This window comes from Macrotis lagotis, chromosome 2 (assembly GCF_037893015.1).
Source record: "Macrotis lagotis isolate mMagLag1 chromosome 2, bilby.v1.9.chrom.fasta, whole genome shotgun sequence".
Classification (NCBI taxonomy): Eukaryota; Metazoa; Chordata; class Mammalia; order Peramelemorphia; family Peramelidae; genus Macrotis; species Macrotis lagotis.
In genome coordinates, this window is record NC_133659.1 from 218,085,721 (window position 1) to 218,110,123 (window position 24,403).

The 24,403-nt window shown below is 36.5% G+C and overlaps 1 protein-coding gene across 3 annotated transcripts in view; it reads left to right on the forward strand.

Annotated features, from left to right (window-relative positions):
- Positions 1–24,403, forward strand: part of PITPNC1 (phosphatidylinositol transfer protein cytoplasmic 1) — a 211,073-nt gene that overhangs the window by 30,265 nt on the left and 156,405 nt on the right. For all 3 annotated transcript variants that reach the window (XM_074224757.1, XM_074224758.1, XM_074224756.1), the window contains exon 2: positions 13,749–13,820. In XM_074224757.1, coding sequence (XP_074080858.1) covers positions 13,749–13,820 — 72 coding nt within the window. The remainder of the gene's footprint in view (positions 1–13,748; positions 13,821–24,403) is intronic.

Consider the following 24,403-nt stretch of genomic DNA (forward strand, 5'->3'; position numbering starts at 1 on the left):
GGATGGTGATACTGAGTTACATCTAAAGGCAAAATGGAAAATCCTGAAAAAAAAAAATGAAAAAGCCTTTAAATATTTTGTATTTATAGAGCCAGTTTCTCCCTTTACTCATATATATATATTATGATGTTTATCCTTCATTTTTTAAATTTTTTTAATTTAATATTTATTTATTCTCATTTTCTACAATGTTTTTTAATACATTAATAAAATATTCTTGTTTAAGAGTAAACAAAGTACCCCCTCCCCCAAAAAAATTTAGACTCACTTGAGCAATAAAAAAATAATAGTAATAATTGTAGGTATGGCCAGGTGGCACAGTGTACGGAGCACCAGCCCTAGAGCCAGGAGCACCCAAGCCCACATCCAGCCTCGTACACCCAACAATCACCCAGCCGTGTGACATGCAAGCCACCCAAACCCCACTGCCCTGCAAAAACCAAAAAAAGAAAAGAAAAAAAAGACCAAAAATAAAATAAAATAGTAATAATACTATGGGAGGCTGGGTGGTAGACAGAGCACTGGCCATTGAGCCAGGAGTACCCAGGTCCAAATCCGCCTCAGACATCCAATGATCACCCTGCTATGCAGTCCCAGGCAGGCACCCAGACCCATTTGCCCTGCACCACCCCCAAAAAGTAATAATAATGAAAAAATGTGCTTCAATCTGTGTTCCAGCACCACCAACTCTGTCGCGGGTAGATCACATTCTTTATGATAAGTCCATCACAAAAGTTATTTCCATATTTTTCCACTATTGCCATTGCTGATTGCAACTCCCTCCTTTTGTATTTCTCCACTAACATGTACTATATTTTCTCTCTCTCCTTTCACTCTGACTCTGCTGTAGGGTAGCTGAGTGGCCCAGCAGACAGATTCCTGGCTCTGGGGCCAAGAGGCCCCAAGCCCCAATACCACCCCGTAGGCCCAGCATCCACCTGGCCCCATGGTCCTGGACAGACCTTCCAATCCCAGCCCCTTGCAAGAAGTAAAAAAGAAAATGTGTTATATCTGACCACTCTCCCACCATGGTCCATCCTCTCCTCCATCACTCACACTCCGCCCCCTTCCCCAGTCCCCCCCCCTCTTACTCCAGATGCCTATACCCCATTGAGTATATATGCTGTTTCCTCTCCTAGCCACCTCTAATGAGTGAAGATTCCCTCATTCCCCCTTGCCTTCCCCCCCTCCATATCATTGCAACAACTCATTGTAATAAAGAAAAATCTTATTATATGAAATACTTTGGCCTATTCCCCCTCTCCTTTTTCTTTCTCCCATTACATTTCCCTTTTTTCTATTGACTCCATTTTTACACCACATTTTATCTTCAAATTCAGCTTTCTCCTGTACTTCATCTATAAAAGCTCCTTCTACCTGCTCTGATAATTGAGAAGGTTCATATGAGTATTATCAGTGTCATTTTTCTATACAGGAATACATGCAGTTCATCATCAAGTCCCTCATATTTTCCCCCTCTCCTCCAATCTCTATGCTTCACCTGAGTCCTGTATTTGAAGATCAAACCTGTTCAGCTCTGGCCATTCCAACAAGAACATTTGAAATTCCCCTGGTTCATTGAAAGTCCATCTTTTTCCCTGGAAGAGGACATTGAGTTTTGCTGGGTAGTTGATTCTTGGCTGCATTCTAAGCTCTTTTGCCTTCCGGTATATTATATTCCAAGCCCTACAAGCTTTTAATGTAGTTGCTGCTAAGTCCTGTGTGATCCTGACTGCAGCTCCATGATATTTGAATTGTGTCCTTCTGGCTGCTTGTAATATTTTCTCTTTAACTTGGGAGTTCTGGAACTTGGCTATAATATTCCTGGGGTTTGGTTTTTTTGGGATCTCTTTCTCAGGGAGATTGGTGGGTTCTCTCCATTTTTATTTTGCCCTCTGCTTCTAGGATATCAGGGCAGTTTTCCTGTAGTAATACTTTGAAAATAATGTCAAGGCTCTTTTCCTGATCATGACTTTCAGGTATTCCAATAATTTTTAAATTATCTTTCCTCAATCTGTTTTCCATATCAGTTGTTTTTTCATTGAGATGTTTCACATTTTTTTCTAATTTTTCATTTTTTTGGTTTTGAAGTATTGAGTCCCAGTTTCTCATAAATTCATCAATCTCCCTGAGTTCCATTCTTTGTCTGAAGGATTTGTTCTCCTCAGAGAGTTTTCTTATCTCTTTTTCCATCTGGCCAATTCTGCTTTTTAAAGCATTCTTCTCCTCAATAACTTTTTGAACTATTTTATCCATTTGACCTAAGCTGGTTTTTAGCATGCTATTTTCTTCAGCATTTTTTTTAGATTTCCTTGATTAGGCTGCTAACTTCATTGTCATGTTTTTCCTGCATCTCTCTCATTTCTTTTCCCACTTTTTCTTCTAACTCCCTCATTTGATTTTCAAAGTCTTTTTTGAGCTCTGTCATAGCCTGAGTCCAATTTCTGTTTTTCTTGGAGTCTTTAGATGCAGGAGCTTGTGCTTCCTCATCTTCAGACTGAGTATTTTGATCCTTCTTGGGCTCACAGGCAAAATATTTCTCAATGGTGTTCCTCTTGTTTCTCTGCTTGCTCATTTTCCCAGCCTTAGCCTGGTTTTGGGGTACTTCTTGAGTTTTGGGGACACTCCCACAAGGCTCTCAGTGTGAGAGGCTCTGTCCTTCCACCTGATCTGTGAATGACCATATGCATCCCCCTCTGCCATGGGGCTGAGATGGGGGGGTCCCTGCTGTTCTATGGGGGGCCTATACTGCTATCAGGATCTGAATGTGTTCAGAGCCCCAGAGTCCTGTTCCAGGGGCAGAGGACAGAGCTCTGCAGTCTCTCTCTTCCCTACCCTCCCTCAGCTCAATGGGCTCATGCTCTGGGGGCTCCTGTTTACTGGCTCTGCCTGCTTCTGTTTCCTGAACTGGGACTGCCTTGGCCAGGCTGCTGCTTGCTGCTTGCTGTGTGCCCTGAGGGCTGGACTTCATGTGCTTGCTCTGATAGAGCTCCCCTGCTGTTCCCCCAATTTGTGCTTGGCGTTCCCCCGGGTGTAGGTCAGGAAACTGCCGCCGCTGCTGTGAGCTGTGGCTCCCAGCGCGCTGGGGCTGCCTCTGGGAGGCTGAAGTTCTTTTGCTCTGGCAGGCCACCTCTCCAGCCCCAGGGAGCAGAGCCTTTCTGCTCTTTTTCAGGTTACCTTGAGTAGGAGAACTGCCTCACTGGGTCCCTCTGTGGGTTCTGTCTCTTCCAAATTTAGAGTTCTTAGTTTAGAAGTTTTATGAGACTATCCTTCATTCTTCTCTTTTTATTTATTTATTTATTTATTCGCTTGTTTATTCATTTATTCATTTGTGTATTTGCAAGGCAAACAGGGTTAAGTGGCTTGCCCAAGGCCACACAGCTAGGTAATTATTAAATGTCTGAGATCGGATTTGAACCCAGGTACTCCTGACTCCAGGGCCGGTGCTTTATCCACTATGCCACCTAGCCGCCCCATCCCTCATTCTTGAAGAAGACTATGACATCAGGGAGGTGATTACATGATATTCAAGTGAATTGTATTTAAAGAAGGGGGTGTTATGCAAAGTCATCAAGTCTAACTTTCTCCTCCAGAGCATCTGGGTTCAGTGACCAGATATGGGCCAAATATGACTGGAGAGGCCCTGGTTGTACATACAAGATGCTTTTATAAATGTTGTGCTGTTTTTCAGATCTGAAAGAATTAGTTGGGTTAGGCTACCAGAGTTCAGCCATTTCTGAAATAGGTCAATGTTAGACTAACTGCTTGGTCAGATCTATTGACCAAGAGAAAATGATCCTTACCCAATGAGACAAGGAAAATTCAAGGGTCAGAATATTTGAGTTTTAGTCCTAGCTTTGCCATTTGCTTACAATGAATCATTAGGGAAATTTCTTTAATTCCCTAGTGACATTGAAGAAGCCACTTCTACTCCTTGTGCCTTGATTTCCTCTACTTAAAATCAAAAAGGTTAGACTAGATCAGGGGATTTTAATCTTTTTCAAGTATCATAGACACTTTTATGAACCCTTTCTAATAAATATGCTTTTTTATATTAGGAGATGCAATCAGTGAATATAAAGATGCACTTTTTTTCCCTATCCAAGTTCATAGATCTCCTGAAATTTATCCATGGATCCACAAAGGGTTCATGGACACTAGGTCAGGAACTTCTAGACTAGATCATCCTCAAGGTTGCTTTTGGCTCTGATATGCCATAATTAAATGTGATGAATAACAATATGAGCCTTTTGGCAGCTTTCACATTACAGTTTTAAGAAGTAATTCCCAACCTTTTGATAATTGTAACACTCTTTTTGTTAAATTTCACAACATTCTCGCCCCCATACTTCTCTGTAAAATGCTGCCTAGAATATATTACTTAAATTAAGGTAAATTAACATGAAGAGGTTTTATTTTTATTTTGCTTTGCTATTTTAGAATCTAGTGGCATCTTTCAAAATAACAGTAGATGCCCATGGATTTTGTAAAAGCAAAGTTTGAATCATGAGATTGATGAAATCATGAGCTCATAGAAGTCAATTTGGAAGGGCCCCATGTCTAACACCCTTATCTTGGGGAGAGGAGCACAGGGTTGAACAGGCTGGACCTCTTTATTTGTTTCTCTTTACTTTGAAATTTTTTTTTGCCAATTACATGTAAAGATAGTTTTCAGCATTCATTTTTTGTAAGATTTTTGAGTTAAACATTTTTCTCCCTTTCCTTTCCCTACCCTTAACAACAAGTATGTTAAACCTATTTCCATATTAGTCCTGATATGAAAGAACAAAAGGGAAAAAAAACCATGAGAAGGAAAAAAAAAAGCAAAAGTTTTTAATACCCTTATTTTAAAAATGAAGTAACTTAGTCCCAGAGATTTAAATTTAAGTGACTTAACTATGATTACATGAAAGAGCAGGATCCTGTAATACATGGACACCATGGGGATTCATGGATGAATTAGAGCAGACTCAGGGAAAATTCAACCCTGTATGAAGCCTGCAAAATCATTTGGCCTGACAACCATAGGTGGGATTCAAAGTTCAATAAATATAGGACATTTTTAAGTGTGAATTAATTAAATGTTTGACCTAATATAGTAGGCTAATTTTTAAGTTGATACTTTTGTATGGTAAATGATATCATAAATATCCAAATGATATTTTTCTTGGCAGAAAAGAGGTTCCCCACCCCTAGTTTGAGGAGTCTAAGTACTTGAATGGGGAAAAAATTTTTCTTTTTTAAAATATACTTTCTATTTATTTTATTTTTTAAAAAAACATTCTGAGAACGGAATCCATAAACTTCACCAGATGGTCATATGGGTCTATGACATGCAAAAAAAGATTTAGAATACTAATTATTTATGATTTAGAATATTTATAATGTTTAGAATCCTAATAATTAAAAATTATTTAATAATTTTAATAAACCAATAAATAAAACAGTTAATAAGTACCTTAATTATTTCTGTAATTTAGAAATTAGACTGAAAAGTTGTTAGGCTTACTGAAAGGAGCATGGGGGAAAGAGGTTATAAGATTGCATGCATTTTGGGGGTTTTTTAAATGTTTTTTGAATGTAGTAGTATCTGAGCTTTTGAAATTTGTAAATCTTCAGTCTACTTTAAAATTGTTCAGTTATATGTAGCTACCAATGCAACCATATATAGGCCACTATGAAAGATTAATCAGTATTTTGGATGGTGCTAATATTAGTAATAGTTTGCATTTTATAGTACTTTAAATTTTGCAAATTATTTATAGTATTTACAAATATTATCTCATTTGATCTTTACCACATCCCTTGGAGGGAGATCCTATTATTACCCACATTTTACAGAGAATGAAACTGAGGCTGACAGAGGCCGAAGGAGTAGTGTCACATAACTGAGAAGTGTCTAAGTTAGAATTTGAACACAGTACTTTTCAACTCCAAGTCTAGTTCTGTCCCCTGGACCAGCTAGCTGCTGTTATATGTTATATGCTGCTGATAATCATCTTTTAAAAGTCATACTATTAGACTATTAAGAAGAAATGAAATAAATAAGAATTTTTTTATTTTTTTTATTTTTTAGGTTTTTTGCAAAGCAATGGGGTTAAGTGGCTTGCCCAAGGCCACACAGCTAGGTAACTCCAGGGCTGGTGCTCTATCCACTGTGCCACCTAGCTGCCCCAAAATAAGCATTTATTAAGGACTGACCTTGTGTCAAGAATTTTATAAATATTTTCTGATTTGATCCTTATAACAAGCCCAAGAAGTAGGGGATATTACTATTTCACAGTTCAGAAAACTGAGACAGAGGGTACAGTAGTGCTTGTTCAAGGTCACACAGCTAGAAAGTATGTGAGGTCAGATTTGAACTCTGACACTTCCTGACTCCATGTCCAGCACTTAGTTGCTAATGATATTGAACCTTAATCATTCATCAGAAGTTCTTTTATTCAACTGGTAAAGTCTGCAGTGCTTTGGTAACTCAGAAGCTTCCTTTAATTTAAAGTATTGAATAGGTAGGTCTCCCACTTCCCAGTCTTTCCATTTCCCATAATCTTTACCAGTTATCATCCCTCCCTTCCTGGCTTCAGATACACAATCTCTGCAAAAATTGCTTTGAAAGTATCCAAAAAGTCATGAAATTTTATATGCTTTTGATCCTTCCACTTTAAGGCTTTAGCTTGCTTACATTTAATTGCGTTCTGGTAAGTGTTCCTTATTGCCATGGCAACCCTAATCAATCATTGTGCTAAAAATAGGCCTTTCATTTTTCCGAAGGATGGTCTGTAGTGAATTGAAAAAAACCAACCAGGCCTGTGCATTTTGCATAGGCTGCTTTCATTTCCCGAAACTGAGGATTCAGGAGTTTAGGTAGAGTAATTATTCTCAGAGAGTTCCAGGCATCTCTCTCTCTTGCCTTTCCTGGCATTGTTCTTTCCTACTGCAAATTCTGCCTGACACCCCTCCCCCCTGCACACATCCTCAAAAGACACCACCAAATACAGATAAATCTTTGACCAAGAGCCATCCCTTTGCACACTCAGTTTTCAGTTTCAGGGATTTCATAGGATAAGGTTACAGTGGATTTTGCTCAAATTCATTGGGTTTATTCTCCAGATTAGAGAAACCATCTTGCTTAGTTGTTAGATAGAAAAGAACTTGGCTGGTAGGGAAACAGATGGCAACAGAAATTAATGAGAAGATTATAAAGTTTTTTTTACTTTTTGTATACTTAGTTAAGAAGAAGGGATCCTAATTCAACCAAAATGTATTAAGAGTTCTCTTTGTTCACTGCTCAGTGTGAATAAGATAAAGGATATTGGTAATAGGCTCTTCCATTCTTTCTCATTGTTTTTCTCTGTAGCCTTGTCCCAAAGGAGAAAACACCCAGAGCTGACAAGGTGAAAAGTATATTTTTCCCTTTGCTTTCCTGCTCATCTGGTCTTTGAGTTAGAAAGATAAGAAAGCTTCTGAGCTAAAAGAGGATTTTTACACCTGGAACTGGTCCAGTATAGGGTAGAGTGCTGTGCCTGTGCCAGAAAACTCTCAAATTAGCTTGGAGTCACTTATCCATCCCATCATGGGACTCTAGAGAAAATAGAACCACTCCCACCCCAACCTCTTTTACCTTCCTACTTCCACCACTATTTGTTTTGGAAGATATCACTACTTTGTGGTGAATCAGTGGATTAGTTTAGCCCAAGTCAACATGTATTTATGAAATATTATTAAAACCTCACCTTCTATGGGAAACCATCCCTAATTCCTCTAAGTTCTAATGTTTTGCCTCTTTTATTTTTTTAATTTATTTAGAATTTTACCATTTTTCCCCTAATCTCACTTCCTTCCCCCCACCCCCCCCACAGAAGGCAGTCTATTAATCTTTGCATTGTTTTCATGGTATGCATTGATCTAAGTAAAATGTGATGAGAGAGAAATCACATCCTTAAGAAAAAAAATATAGTATAAGAGATAGTGAAATTACATAATAAGATAACAGGGTTTTTTTTTTAATTAAAGGTTGTCTTTGTCAAACTCCACAATTCTTTCTTTGGATACAAAGCTTTGCCTCTTAATTATTTCCTATTTGTCATATATAGCTTGATTTGTGTTTATTTGTTTGCTTGTTATCTTCCCCACTAGATTGTAAGCTCCTGGAGAGCAGGGATTCTCTTTTGCCTCTTTTTATATCTCCAACCCTTAGCATTGTGCCTGAGACCATATAGGCTTTTAATAAATGTATATTGATTAGATTAAGTGCTTACTATATGGCCTCAGACAGTAGCTGTGTGATCCTGAGCAAGTCATTTATCCTTTGCCTTAATCTACAGGAGAAGGAAGTAGTAAACCACTTCAATATCTTTGCCAAGAAAACCACATGTTGATGTATTATGATCCATGGGGGTCATAAATAGTCTGATTAGACTAAATGATTGAACAATGTGTTTAGCTCTAGGAATTCAAAAGTGAGCAAAAAAAAATAAAGATGGTCTCTGCCCTCTTGGAGTTTATATATTTTTTTGAATTATAAAGATTTTATTTATTTTGAGTTTTACAATTTTTCCCCAATCTTGCTTCCCTCCCCCCACCCCCACAGAAGGCAATTTGCCAGTCTTTACACTGTTTCCATGGTATACATTGATCCAAATTGAATGTGATGAGAGAGAAATCATATCCTTAAGGAAGAAACATAAAGCATAAGAGATAGCAAGATCAGACAATAAGATATCAGTTTTTTTCCCTTAAATTAAAGGTAATAGTCCTTGGTCTTTGTTCAAACTCTACAGTTCTTTCTCTGGATACAGATGGTATTCTCCATTGCAGACAGCCTCAAATTGTCTCTGATTGTTTCACTGATGGAATGACGAGTCCATCAAGGTTGATCATCTCCCCCCACGTTGCTGTTAGGGTGCACAATGACCTTCTGGCTCTGCTCATCCCACTTAACATCAGTCCATGCAAATCCCTCCCAGGTTTCCCTGAATTCCCATCCCTCTTGGTTTCTAATAGAACAATAGTGTTCCATGATATACATATAACACAGTTTGCTAAGCCATTCCCCAATTGAAGGACATTTATTTGATTTCCATTTCTTTGCCACCACAAACAGGGCTGCCATGAATATTTTTGTACAAGTGATGCTTCTACCCTCCTTCTTCATCTCTTCAGGGTACATATAGACCCAGCAGTGGTATTGCTGGATCAAAGGGTATGCACATTTTTGTTGCCCCCTGGGAATAGTTCCAAATTGCTTGGAGTTTACATTCTAATAAAGGAAGACAGTATATAAAGGCAACTGAAAAGGGAAAATGAAGGAGGAGCTTGGAGAGGGGTAAAGGAATAAATCTGGTTGGTGTAAAGACTTCTTTGGGAAGGGGGAGAGATGGCAGTATAATGGTCTTATAGAGCAAGAAGGCTGCAGGAAAATGGTGGTGAAATCAGATTGGGGAAAGGAGCAAAGGGGTACTTGACTACTCATTTTGCTGAGATGTCAGATAACTAAAATTGTTCCTCAGTTTCTTTAGTGAGACTGAGTGAAAATTTTTGACTCCTAAAGGGGAAAAGTGAACAAAAACTCAGAATTTTCGGGTTTCCTTGTACATTATTGGCCTATGGGAAGCAGGAAGGATAGGTAGAGGGAATGAGTAAGGAGTGAACTTACATAATAAGGAAATAAAGTCATTTAGAAAACAGAGAAAAGCAACAGGTTTGTCTCCCAGCACATCACATTGTGCAGATTTTCTCGGCCAGCAAAGCAGATTGATGAATCAGAGTAAGCAAGTCTGAAGGAGCCTAGAATCTGTTCTGTGATTTGGCCATTATCCCAGGACCCTGGAAAGAACCAGTCAGGTTCCCTTGCCTGTCATTCCTGCTAATGCCTACAGCTGATGCTGCTAGGAGTCATGCTGTACTTCCTCAAGACCATCTTGTAAATGCCTCCAAACAACTTGCCAACAATGGACTAGATCTCTCCATTCACAGAATTATAGATTTAGAGCTGGAAAGGACCTTAGAAGCCTTCCAATTCTACCCCCTTGATTTATAATAAAGAAACCGAGCCTTCACTACTTCATAGTCAATTATATTGTGGTCTTTATGGGTTACCATGACCAAAAAAAAAAAAAATCAAAGAACCCAAAAACAAAAGAGCCCATATCCATCACCTAGTGGCCATTCTTCTGATGATGAGTCTCTACTTATCTTTCCGGGTCTGACCTCAAATTATTATTATTTTTATCACTGTCATTATTCTTTAATGATATGACAATAATCTTTCCTTTTGCTGTATCAGAAGAACTGTCAACCTGACTGAGAACCCTATTAAGTCAAGTTTGCAAGCATTCATTAAGCACTTACAGTTTGCCAGATTCTATGTAGGTTCTGAAGGCAAAGGCAAAAAAAAAGTCTTAAAAACAGTCCCCGGTCTCTAGGAGCTCACAGGAGATAATACACAAACAATTTTGTACAAACAGGATACAGTTGGAGATAGTCTTAGCGAGAAAGCACTAACATTTAGGAAAGAACAAGAAAGATTCCTTGAATAAAATGGGATTTTAGCTGAGTCTTAAATGAAGAGGTAGTGATAAGGCCAGACATGAGGGGGTAGCCCATGCAAATTAAGTGTTGAGAAATGAGGAGCAGTAAGGAGGCCAGTGTCACTGGATCTCAGAATGTTTGGAGGGGAACACGAACCCTGGAAGGGAAGCCACTGGCTATGTTATGAGGGGCTTTAAAAGCCAAACACAAGATTTTATAGCTTTTATAATTTATATTAGATCCTAGAAGACATGGACAACCAATGGAGTTTATTGAGTGGCAATCAGGATATGATATCATAACACCTGCACTTCAGAAAAATGATTAATTGAAAATAGAGGATGAGTTGGGAAGAGACTGGAGGCAGGGAGGACAACCAAAAAGATATTGTAATTATGTAAGTGTGAAGTAATGAGGGCTAAAACAAGGATAGGGTCAGAGGATAGAAGAGGGCATATAAGTGAAAGATGTTAGAAAAGGTTGATAAGATAGGAATTGAAATGATTAGATATCAGAATATATCTAGATTGTGAACTTTGGTTCCTGGAAATATTATGGTACCTTGACAGTAAAAGGCAAGTTGGAAGAGGGTAGGGCTTGAGGGGAAAGCTAATTAATTCACTTTGAGCATATTGAGCTAAAGATGTCTACATCCAGTTTGAGTTGTTGCACATATGAGACTAGAGGTTAAGGAAGAAGATAGGACTGGATAACTTAAATTTGACAAATCATCTGCATAGAGATGATAATTGAATCTGTGGGAGCTGGTGAGGTCATCAACTGAAATAGTATAGAGGGAGAAAAGGAGATCTAAGACAAAGCCTTAGGAGACATTCCTGATGAGATTACTTATAATAGCTTAATAAGATAAGAGAAGGTACAGGACAAAACTTTGAAAGACACCTGCAGTTATTGGGAAGACCTGAATGAAAATCCAGTCAAGGAGTATGACAATCAGATGGGAGAAGAAACAGAGACACCAGTGTCATAGTAACCTAGAAATAAGAGTATCCTGGAGAAGAGGGTGGATTGACATATTTGAAGGCATCAGGGATCCCATGCAAGGTGAGGATTGAGAAGAGGTCATATTTGGCAATCAAGAGATTGTTGGTAACCTTGGAGAGAGAAATTTCAGTTGATTGATGGGGTCAGAGGCCAGATTGAAGAGTTAAAAGAACAAAGGGAAAGGAAGGAAAGACCCTAAGTGTAGATGGTCTTCTCAAGAAATTAGCCACAAAAGGGAAGAGAGGTATATTGATATCATTTGCCTTGCCCTTCCTTCTTATTAGTTATGAAAATTCAAGACACTTCTTGGACAGGGACTCTGAAGTTTTTGTTTATTTCTTTATTTTCATCTCCTCTAATGACTTGTCATGGTACAAGGGTGACATTGGCTTCTTGCAGCACAGTCCTAGGCCTGGTTCTTCTAACTTGAAGAGCCTCAAAGAGTATAAACGAGACTTGATCAGTTCTTGCAAGGCAGGTCTTTTAACCATTATTCCATAAAGTCTCTCTGGCATGAATTATAGATACGAAAACACCATCTCTCTAAAAGCTTTTAACAGGGTTCTCAACAGGTGTAACTACTTGAGTTCCTCTAACAGTAAAGCATCACTATGGAATATTCTGAGATGTCCTGTTTTAATTCAGTGACCCAAGAAGTCATTTCCTGTCTTTTATTTTATCCTTCAAAACTCCATGAAGTAGTATATAAGCAAAACTAGGCTAAGCAGCTGCTTATATGTAGCACTTTTGGTAGGAGGCAGCAAATAAGAGGTTAATGGTTAATTACAGTGTATCATTCTTCATAAACACAATTATTAAGATTAATTGTTTTCATGTTTTCTTTGGCACAGTTTATTTTACGTAGATTAAGGGAGATGAATGCAGAAATGTGCATACGCATGTGGTATCAGGAAGAATATTAATAGCATGTTCAAGGACACTGACATCATAATAAGGGAGGGAATGAGGTGATAATCCCTGAGACATGAGTAATTGAGGTGAAGTTAATGTCTTCTCACACACTGGGAGCCACTTAAGATGCCTCATCTCCTTTTACTTAAAATTGTCCCAATCTCTTGGTTTTAATTATTCCATTTCTTTTCTACCTTCCTTTGCATCTGCAGCATTTTCTAAGGGCATTTTTTCCCCTTGAGAAAACTGCAGACACATCTTTGGTAAAGATGTATCAATTCATTGACCCAGAGAGTTAAGACTAGGCCCAGTGCCAGTTGGAGAGAGGCTTTACCAGTGTGAATTAAGAAATTGTTCTCAAGGTACCTTAGCTCCTGAAGGCTGTGGAATAAGATGAATGAAAGTGTCTAGGATTGTCCCTAAGAGATACATACACAAGTTGCCTTATATTGTCAACTCAGCATATTGAAAAAGATGTCATTTTATCCAAGAGATAAATTGAACCCTACAACTAGAACTGAATCTGTAGTTGGAGAACTCTGTAAGTTGCCATCCAAGGGCAGGCAGCCCAGGAATAACTTCCATTTTCTGTAGGTCAACTTGTAAAAATCACTAAAATGCAGTGTGTATATTTGATTTGGAAAATGTATTTTCCTCAGATAAAAAAATTCTACCTCTTCTCATGAATTGTCTCAAGTGCTAGCTTTGAATGAGTAGATCTTTGTATGCTCAGCTTAAATGAGATCACTTATCCTAAAGTTGAAACTTTTCTAGAAGCTGCAAAGTTTGACAAATCTCTCTCATATTTGTTCCTTTGTACAGAAGACCTGTGTCTGAACCCTTGAGCTTTCATTTCACTACTTGTGTGATCAAGAGCCAGTAACTTAAACTGTTTGGACTTTAATTTCTTAACTTATAAAATTTTTTTTACTTCACTTTTTTTCATCTTTTGCTGCCTCTCCCTAAACAATAAGAAAGCAAGGAAAATAAAACCTATTGCAAATATATAGTCATCCAAACAACTTTCCCCATTAGCTATGTTCCTTCCCACCATTCCTCAAAAAAGCAAGAAAGAGGGAAAAATGCATTTTAATTTGTTTCTCTGTTTGGAGTTGGATAGCATGTTTAATCATGAGATCTTTAGAATTGAGGTGAGTCATTGTAAAGGCTTTGAATTTTAGCTGCTATTTATTTATCTTATTGCCCTTGATGTACATCAGATAATTAGGTGGGTAGCCAATAGGTGTTAAACATGTAGGTGGATGGTGGTCTTTAACTAATCAAAATTTTCTCTCCTGCAGTGCTCTTTTTTGCCAAAATTCTCCATTCATATAGAAACCAAGTATGAGGACAACAAAGGAAGCAACAATAGCGTGAGTATTTTTTTTTGATCTGACTATATACATGTTACCTCCTGGAAGGGGGTACATTAATCCATCCTAATTGGGCAGACCCTGAATGCAATGCAGCCAGAAAAAGAACAGGACCAGAGACAAGATTACTGACAGTTTTTATTTTTTTGTAGCCAGAGAGGTTCTGGCCTTAGGATATGACCTTTGGAGCAGGATTTATCTATAGAATTACCCCTTTTAGGGTTTGTTTTTTGCTAGAGTTATTAATTCCCCTGTGGTGAATTTGTTTCTTTTCATTTTTTAAGACTTGTGTGTCATTGTCTTTTTAGGAAGCTCTTGAGAATTAGAGGGAGGAATGTTTTCCTGGGGGAAAGATAAAGGGCATTGGGATCCAGGACTCCTGGATTCTGTTCCTGACCCTTTCAGTTATTTGGAACAGATCAGCTAACCTATTGGAAAGTAGGGGAATAAAAGATCAGCTTTCCTGTAATAAAATGTTTATGGATGCTTTTACACCATCACTTCCCTAGAAACCTCCCTGGTATATATAAACTACACAGTGAAGGAAAATATTGTCCAAAATCACATTTAACTACACGTACAACATTCGATACCTAAAGTCTCCACCCCAACTCTATCAAGAGATCAAAAGAGTTCTTCACTCCTATAGAATCAAGATTGGTGATTTCACATAATATCAATTCCTGCAATCAGTCAACAAACCTTTATCAAACACTTAATATGTGCCTAGTATGTGAATATCCTTTAGTCCTGGTTTCAATAGATGGATGTATTAGTTGTTATATTCTTCTTGTGATTCTATTTTGTTTTTTGTTCTTCATCAGTTTGTACAAGTTTTCCTGGGTTTCAGGTTTTTTTTGTCATTTCTTACTGCAAAAAATCATCTCATTACATTTATATATTACAGCTTGTTCCTTAATCCCCCAATATAAGTTTCTACTTTTTTTGTGATCTCTAACAAATTTTTTGCATATGTGGAACCTTTCTGTCTCTGATATCCTTAATAAGTTTTTTTAATCACAATTGATAATGTTTCTAAGAAAATAATAGTGTATATGGATTTTCCACTTTTATTTGATGTGTTACTTTTAGAATTTTAAAAATCATAGGATAAAATATTATATTTTCTCCAGAATTATGCTACTTATACTCTGTGTACATAGCTCAGAGTCTAATAAATGAGTTTTACTTTTGGAGATTATTATTTCAGCAAAATTTGATGCTATGTCTAGTTGAAAAGGTTGCTATATGCCTCCTCATGGAAAAGGGACAAAATAATAAGATATTAAACTAACTGTAAAATGTGGCCACACCAGAGATGATCCCTTTATGAGATGTGAATTAGGCATTTCAGTGAATCAGAAAGGAAACAACTCAATAGGGTTAAGAGTGGTAGTTCATTTCTCTGGTTGACGTTTAAAAGTCATTTCAATGAGACCAGGACACATTCAGGGAGAAACCCAGTACCTGATGGATCAAGTAGAGGATACTTAGAACTAAAGAAGGGGAACCTGTAAGAATCATGTGGAGCTGGAAAGCACAAAAACAGGCAGTGATAACTTCACAAAGAAAAGGACCAGAATTTTGATAGAGCTTCTTTGACTTGATCAGGCAGCATCAGTACTAGAACCCAAGGTATGTTGCTCAAAATTCTCAAGGAAGTAATCCTAAATTTCCTTTTCCCCCTTAGGCTCCTTCTTGAAAGCCTGAATGTAGGATCCTGGACATAGAAAGTCTGGAACCTGTATTTGTTATCTTAAATATTTACTTTGAAGTTATAAACATTATTTGTCGTTTTGTCATTTTTAGTTGCATCCTACTCTTGTTATTTGGAACAGATTGGCCAAACCTACTGGAAAGGTCAACTTTCCTATAATAAAATGTTTGTGGATGCTTTTACACAATTGGGGATTTTCTTGACAGAGATATTGGAATGGTTTGCCATTTCCTTCTCCAGCCCACTTTATATTTGAGGAGACTGAGGCTAGTAGGGTTAAATGATTTGCCCAGGGTCACACAGCTAGTCAGTGTCTGATGCCAGATGAGCTCTGGAAGAAGAGTCTTCCTAGCAGGTTGGGCACACTATTTACTTTTGCCACCTGGCTGCCTTTCTGATTGCTTCGATTTTATTTTGCAAAAACTTTTCAATTTTGTATAATCAAAATTATCCATTTTATTTTCTGTGATCAACTGCCCTTTATTTAGTTAAGAATTCTTCTCTTTGGGGGCTGCTAGGTGGTGTATTTTTCCACTTCTTTTGTAATTTCTTTATGTCCATTTGTAGCTTATTGTGGTTTATGATATCAGAAGCTAGTCTAAACATAATTTCTGCCCGTCTACTTTCCACTTCTTTCAGAAATTTTTGTCAAATTGTAATATCTAATATTTGTATAGTGCTTTCTATGTATCAAACATTGTGATTGAAAGTAGGTGCCATGATCATTCCCTAGTTTACAGATGAGGAAACTGAGACAAACAAATGTTAAATGACTTCCTCTTCACACAGCTAGTAAATGCCTGGGGTCAGATTTGATCCAGGTCTTCTTCACTACAGGCTTGCTACTCCATCTTCTGTGCCTCCTAGTTTTCTGTAGTGAATTACTTCCATAGTAGTTGATGTCCTTGAGTTTATTAAGCACTATGGTATAAATACTATTTTCATTTTATGATACTAACATAGCCCAAACATGGGCAATTGCTTTCTCTTTTATTATTCAGTCTTTCTTTATTTCTATAATTCTATATTCTTATAAGAATAAGTCCTCAGAATGTTTTAGTAGATAGATTACCTAAAATTTTCAGTTTAATTTATTTATTTTTATTTAATTTATTTTTGGATTTTATTGGTAATACATTAAGAGACTGGTTATTTTTATGGTTTCATTTTATATCCTGTTGCTTTAGTGAAATTATTGTTTTAGTTAATTTGCAAATGAATCTTTAGCATTCTTGATGTAAACCATTTTATCTTCTGCAAATAGCAATAATTTTTCCTTCTTTGCCTATGTTTATTTCTCCAATGACTTTAACTTGTCTTATTTTAATAGTTAGCATGTCTAGAACCATATTAAGTTATAATCATCCTTCTTGCTTTGTCCCTGATCATATTAGAAAGGCCTGTAGTATTTTTCCATGACATAAAATGTTGGTCCTTGCTTTTATATAGAAACTATTTATCATGTTAAGAAGTAAATTTATTCCTAACTTTTAAAGTTATTTTAATGTTTGTACTACATTTATTTAAAATATTTTATTTCATATCTTAATAATATTTGTGAGATTTTTATTTTTAAAAAGTAATATGATCCAATATATTTATAGTTTTCTTAATGTTGAGCAAACTCAGTATTCTTAGTTTAACTTGGTCACTGTCACCTAGCTGGGGCTGCTAGGTGGCACAGTGGATAGAGCACCGGCCCTGGAGTCAGGAGTACCTGATGAGTTCAAGTACACTTAATAAGTACCTAGCTGTGTGGTCTTGGGTAAGCCACTTAACCCATTGCCTTGCAAAAACCTAAAAAAAAAAAGGCTAAAATTTGGTCATTGTCTATAATCTTTTTAATGAGTTGTGATAGCATTTTGGATAATATTTTATTCAACATTTTTGCACCAGTACACTTTAGGAATATTTGATCTAAGTTCATTATTTGGGGCTTGGAGTTGCTGCTGTTATTGTTATTGTTTTAAACATGGACATTCTGGACATTGGTTCTGACATTTCTGGGAATTTTCAATTTAATTTTTCTTTCAGATGGTGACCTATGAATTCAACTTTTAAGTTTTCTTTTTTGGTCTAATAGTTTTAGACATTTCTATTAAATGACTTCTTAAAAGATGTCATCTAAGTTTTCTGTTTGTTAAAGTTAGTCCTATAATTCTTAAATTCTCTCTCCTTAAACTGTTTTCTAAGTAACTCATTTTTATTAATAAATACTGAATTTTTGGAGTCAGGAGGACCTGAGTACAAATCTGACCTCAGACATTTAACAATTACCTAGCTGTGTGACTTTGGTCAAGTCACTTAACCCCATGACCTTAAATTAAAAATAAATAAATAAATAAATACTGAATTTTCTTCTGATTTTCTCAATATTTGACCCCCCCCCATTTTTGGAACATTTCTTGTTGTCTAATAGAATCATTGATTTTTGTTATATATTTAGTATATTTTTTCTAGAGTGCTCACTTGTTGGATAAGGTTTTTTCACCTAATTAATATTTTTATCCCCTAATGTGTTTCTCAGAAGTATAATTTCATTTTTAAAAATTCTCCCTCTTTCTCTATTCTTGGAACTCTTTTGATCAAACTATTCTTTTTTTTTCCCTCTCCCTGAGTTTGAATTTGTAATTATTATGTATTTTCTCTCTTTTAAACTTCTTGCATATCCAAAAGTTCAATCACTTACTAAGTCTTGTCATTTTTACCTTTATGAGATCTCTTCTATATATCTCCTCTCCAATCACATAGCTATAATTCTAGTTTGAACCCTTGTCAACTCTTACCAGTTCCATTGTAATGATTTTCTAATTCAACTAATTGCCTCAAAATCTCTTGAAATGCCAATCCTTCCTTTATATAGCTGCCAGATGGATTTTTGTAAAGTGCAGGTCTGACCACCTCTACCCCCTACTTAGTAAATTCTACTGACATCTCATTATCTCAGGAATTGAATTAGAACCCTCTATTTGGCACTTAAAGGTCTTCATATCTTTCTGCTTTTACAATTCCCTTACAGATTATTCCTTTCACAAACTCTGTGGTCCAAACTGAGCCCACTGTTGTTTCTCACTCCTAGAACACCCTTTCCCATTCCCATGTCATTTTACAATATTTCCCTCTCATCTAGGTCAGCTAGGTGACCCAGTTGGATAGAATACTGGAACTAGCATCAGGAAGACTCACCTTTCAGGACCAGACACTTAAAAACTGTGTGATCTTGAGCAAGTCACTTAACTTTGTTTGCCTTGATTTCTTCTTCTGTAAGATGAACTGGAGAAGGAAATGACAAACCACTCCAGTATCTTTGCCAAGAAAACCCCAAATGGAGTCATATAGAGACAACATGACTGAAAACAACTGAATAATCACACACACACACACACACACACACACACACACACACACACACACACACCCTCCCGGTCTGGAATGTTCTTCCTCACTTCCAAGTCCTAAAATCCTTTGTTTCTTTTAACTCTCAACTCAAGTACTGTTTGCTCCATAAGACCTTTTTTGATCCCCACAGCTACAAATTCCTTCCCCTCTAAAGCTCTCATTAATTTAGTCTGAATTTATATGTTTGTATAAATACTCTCTGTTTATCTCTGGGTCACTGCCATATAGTTTGTGTCTCCCATTATAATATAATCTCATTATTTTGTGTCTCAAGTTAGCTTCAGTTCCTCTGTTGGACTTGGGTCCCACAAGGGTCAGGTTTCTCACTCTCTCGGTATGGCGACTAGACCCAGGTTTTATCCCCACTGAAGTCTGGATGCTTCTACTGCTGTTGGGCTCCCAATCTGGATGGGTTGGCAGAGTCCTAATCCCCTTCATGCTTTCTTTCTCAACCCTGACCTGAGACAGGGAGATAGGTACAGACCTGGGACCAGGACCACCCCTCTGTTTTCGACTCTTGATAGTCCATCCTTATCTCCTCCATATACGGTTGCCTCCCTAGAGATAACTCTGACAGCAGAACTGCATGTGAATATCAGAATGTATATTCTGATTTGTCATCTTAGAGACCTCTGAGGTATATAAAATTGGTCCCTCATTTTCCCCATTCTTATATTCACCTACTGAGTAATGTGACTGTCCATTGCTGAAGCTCTGATGAGATAAACCATGATCTTGCTGATTTTAGGCTATTTACCAGAAATCATAGTTTACCATTTTACCTATTTACCAGAAAAAGTCCTTCCAGATTTCCTGCATTATGCCAACTGGCTACTTATATAGCCATACTCTGAATGGAAGAGCTTACTCATGTTTTATTTTGGCTTTGTTGTGTTATTAAGTTCTATTTAGGGAGCTCCAACCAAATTTCATTTCTACTTTCAATTTAAAAAAAATTTATTTCTATTTTGAATCATTCTGGAGATGCTAATTGCTCTTCTACAATCTCTGAGGATCCTATAGGATTCTTTTTCATTAGGTCATTTTGTTTCATTTTTCCTCACATTATTGAGGTCTGGTCTCTATTTGAAGTGTTACTCATTCTTCCTTCTCTCTTTCTGGTCCACTCAATCATTTGCTTATTAGCTAAGATTTTAACTTGACTTTTTTTTCCTCTGGAATTTTTGGTGTCAGCTATTGTCTTGTATTCTCAATTATTTGTCCAATTTCCAGTGTTTGCAGAATGATTCCCAACTGATAACAGGATGTTCATTCTGGGGTACCTTTTACTCTATGCTTAGGTACTTAGGATTTTGGGGGAAATAACCATAAGCATCAAGGCAGTGACCATCTATGATTCTAGAAGACTGATGATGACGCATGCTATCTACCTTGAGAAAGGAAAGCTTTAGAATGGAACTAGTATGGTTTTTAGACATGGGCAATGAGGAAATTTGTTTTGCTTGACTATGCATATTTGTTACAGGAATTTTTTTTATTTCTCTCTTTTTTAAAACTGGATAAAGTGATGGTAAGGAAAGAAATAGATTTTTGTTGATCAAAAAATAAATTTATAAAGAAAAAGACAAAAAAATAGATGACTAGTAACTCTGGTTTACCAAAATTAAAAAAAAAAAAGGTTGGGGATGCCTACCTTTAATTATGAACTTCCTGAATAGGAATAACCTAGAGCAGGAAATAGAGCAGGAATAATCAATGCCCTCACAGAAAGTGAAAAATACACAGAACACTCTGAATGTTTAATTTTTGTTGCAATAGGCAGCAAGTTTATCACCTTCAAAGAAAGTATTTCTTTATATCAGAGCATGTCCTAGGTTAAGCAAACATGGGAGGCCCTTTAAAATGTTTTCACTAGTACAAAATGAGGTTGTGCCAATGTACATATGCAATATTTTTCGAATGCCCTTGTCCTTTAACATTGTAGTGCTGTGGAAAATATTCTCGATTTAGAGAGAGATTATTTGAATTGAAATCCTCACTCTTCCCCTCAATACCTGAGACCTTGGGCAAGTCACTTCACTTCTGGGCCTGCTTCTTTATAAAATGTAGATGTTAGGGACAGCTAGGTGATGCAGTAGATAGATTACCAGTCTTGGGGTCAATAGGACCTGAGTTCAAATCCAGCCTCAGACACTAATAATTACCTAGCTGTGTGACCCTGGATAAGTCACTTAACCCTACTGCCTTCTAAAAAAAACAAAAAATGTGAATGTTAAACTAGAAGACCCCATCAAAGATCTCTTGCTATTCCCTATCTGTGGCCCTATGAGCCCTGTCATTTCTTACTTCCCTTGTGTTATGACTTTCTCTACTCTTATCCTGCCTCTCCCCTGCCTCTCTGCAGCTTTCATCATCCATGTGGCACTCCTTTTGAATGAAACCACAAGAACAAAAGGACATGTAGTCAATATGACCAGCTGGGTCTTTCTGGCTATTTTGGGAGGAAATGTATGTTTTGCATTCTCATCAGTTACAATATCCCAGCAAAATCCAAAGTGTTACTATTTCTTATTTTCCATATCTCCCATCACCCTAAAGGTTTATAGGTATAGTTCCCCCCAATATGTATTACTGCTTTTAATTAGAAGCATCATATTATGTATTTAGACATACTGAGTTTCTTTTACTTTCAACTCCCAGTGTGGTAAAATAGATGGCTTCATCAATTTTAATTCGGACCATGTCATAACAGTGAGGAATATATTATTTGTCTAATAATAATGCAAGAGCAGTTCCAGCTAATCTAGACTTCGCCAATAGTCATGACATTCTTTTTACCACTATCTGAAATCTTGTCCTTTTTTCCAGCTGCCTATGATTTAATGAAATTGATGCTGAGGATGATAAAAAGCAATAATTATATTACAGAAAACTAGTGGTGATTCTATTGATTAGTAGCTGGGAAAAAATGTTAAAATATTTTCATCCTTTTATTTCATTCTCCAAGTAGCATAGGAGTAAATTAAGTTTTGTATTTTGCTCCTGGTATCTCATTATTACTAGTAAAATTAAGCATAGTTATGGTATTGACTAGATATAAATATCTTCTTGATTCTCTTGAAGAAAAAAAAAATACTAACATAGCAATTATGGGAACCTGCAAAGGAGCAATTATGTTAACTGGTCTATAGTGGGAAATATTTTAAAATTTAGAGTCATTTATCTTATGTAAATATTAATAAGGCTCTTTTTAAGGATACAATGAGTCCTAGGAAGGAAGGCTTTATGTCAATATTAGATGTTATTATTTATCTAAGGTCATAAATTTAGGTTTTTGAAGGTCAGGGGGTATTTAAAGTGAGTGATTACTTGTTTTGGAAAAGTTTATCATCAGGGAAGCTGCAGATATTTGATTTTTGGTTTTGGATTGGCCTGATGGTTGATACCTTTGTCTCTATTTCTTTCTCCAAATATGACATATCCTCTTGTAAAAGCAAATTTTTAATTGTTAATGGAAGTCAACTTTAAATTTTGGGACTGATGGGCAGGAGTCATTTTTAATGATCATATGTTTCCTCTGTATAGAGGACTAAATGGGACTATTTACAATATTTGTTTAAACTCCTCAAATCAAAGAACTTTTAAATGTACAAATTATTTATATTGCTCATATTTTCCAAATCATTCTTCATTAGGATATAATTGATTAAATACATTCCTAAGACAACTGTTTTTCAGTCAGGTATTTATTTATTAATTATCTGCTATATGCTAAACTCTGGGAATAATCAAGCTAATCCAATGAACATTTATTAAGTGCCTGCTCTGCATCTGGACATTTAAGCCACTGGGGATGTAAATATAAAGAATGAAATAATCCCTATTCACAAAGAGTTTGTGTTCTAAAGAAGGAGACCAGTTTATATATAAAAATACATGCAGCATAAATAATTGGAGAATAAATACAAAGTAGAAAACTACAAGGAGTTTGAGATCAAAGGCATTAGCAGTTGGGGGAGATCAGGAAAGGCTTCATGTTTAAGGAAATTTTTTAAGTTGTTTCTTAAAAGACAAGCAGTATTCTCTCAAAAGGAGAAGAGGAGGAAGGGCATTCCTAGCATAGGAGATGGAATGTCATATGTCAGGAAAAGAGAAAAAGGAAATTTGATTAGAGTACAGAGTGTCATGAGATGAAAGATGGTTTGGGTCAAAATTGTGAAGGGCATTAAAAGCTAAAGATAGATGTTTTATTATAATGGGAATAGGGAGCCTCTGCAGTGTTAATCTTTCCTACATCTTTTCTTCTCTTAAAAGAAGCATTTGGGATTTATTTGGTTTCTTGGGCTACCTGGGTTGGGATAAGATGTGGAATTCTCCTTTGGGTGAATTGCTTAATGAATAGCCTCCCGTGGAGGAATTCTGTTTATGATTCAGAAATTTCTTTCTAACTGTTGATAATGCAGTGAATGTATTTTCAGTTTTGCTCTTTCTTCTGTGAGATAGAAATCCTGGAGTCTGATTAGTTTATCTTTTGGGAAAAGAGGCAGTATAATGTAATGGAAAGATTTTGGAGCTGGAAAGATAGCTGATTCTGAATACAACCTCTCACCCCTTCTAACTTCAGAACTATGGAAAAAATATTTAATCTTTCTGAGTCTCACCTTCTGTAAAATGGGAATGACATGTAGAGGTGCCTATCTCACAAGTTAGCTATGGGTGATATTTGTAAAGCTATCTCCACCATTCTCATTCCTCCCCTTTTCTCTTGTCCAAAGAACTTTAAAAGCTAGATTTTATATAGCACTTTAAGTTTTGCGAAGTGCTTTACAATCTTAAAATAGTATATAAATGTTAAAATTTGTGATTATTGATATTTTTTAATTTATTTTTTTTGTTTTTTGCAAGGCAATGGGGTTAAATGACTTGCCCAAGGCCACACAGCTAGGTAATTATTAAGTTTCTGAAGCCGGATTTGACCTCAAGTCCTCCTACTTCAGGGCTGGTGCTCTATCCACTGTGCCACCCAGCTGCCCCAATTGTTGTTAATAGACAAATGTATTCTCAGAAGAATTCACTATTTAACAAGAACTACTCAGAAAACTAGAAACCAGTTTTTCAGGAATTAAGTTTAAATTGACAATCTTAAGGAATATACTACTATAAATGAGTTTTTATGGTTTTCCTCCCCATTTTGATTACTAATTTGGTTATTAACTTTAAATTTATTTAAGAATTGAATTAATTTTTAGTCATTGAACTAATTGGAAATCCTCCCCATCGTTTCCCTATCAACAGGTCTTTAAAAGCCAGAATTTATATAGCAGTTTAAGGTCAGCAGAATACTCTAGGTGTGTTATATTATTTGAGTTAAATTCACTAAATACCACTTATCTTGGAAAAATGGTCCCCCAAAACCTGTTCTTGGGGTTCTCTGAATGACAAATGGTTAAGTCAATCATATTTATTGAAGATTTCTTTTTAAACTCATCAATTCCAGGGAGTTACA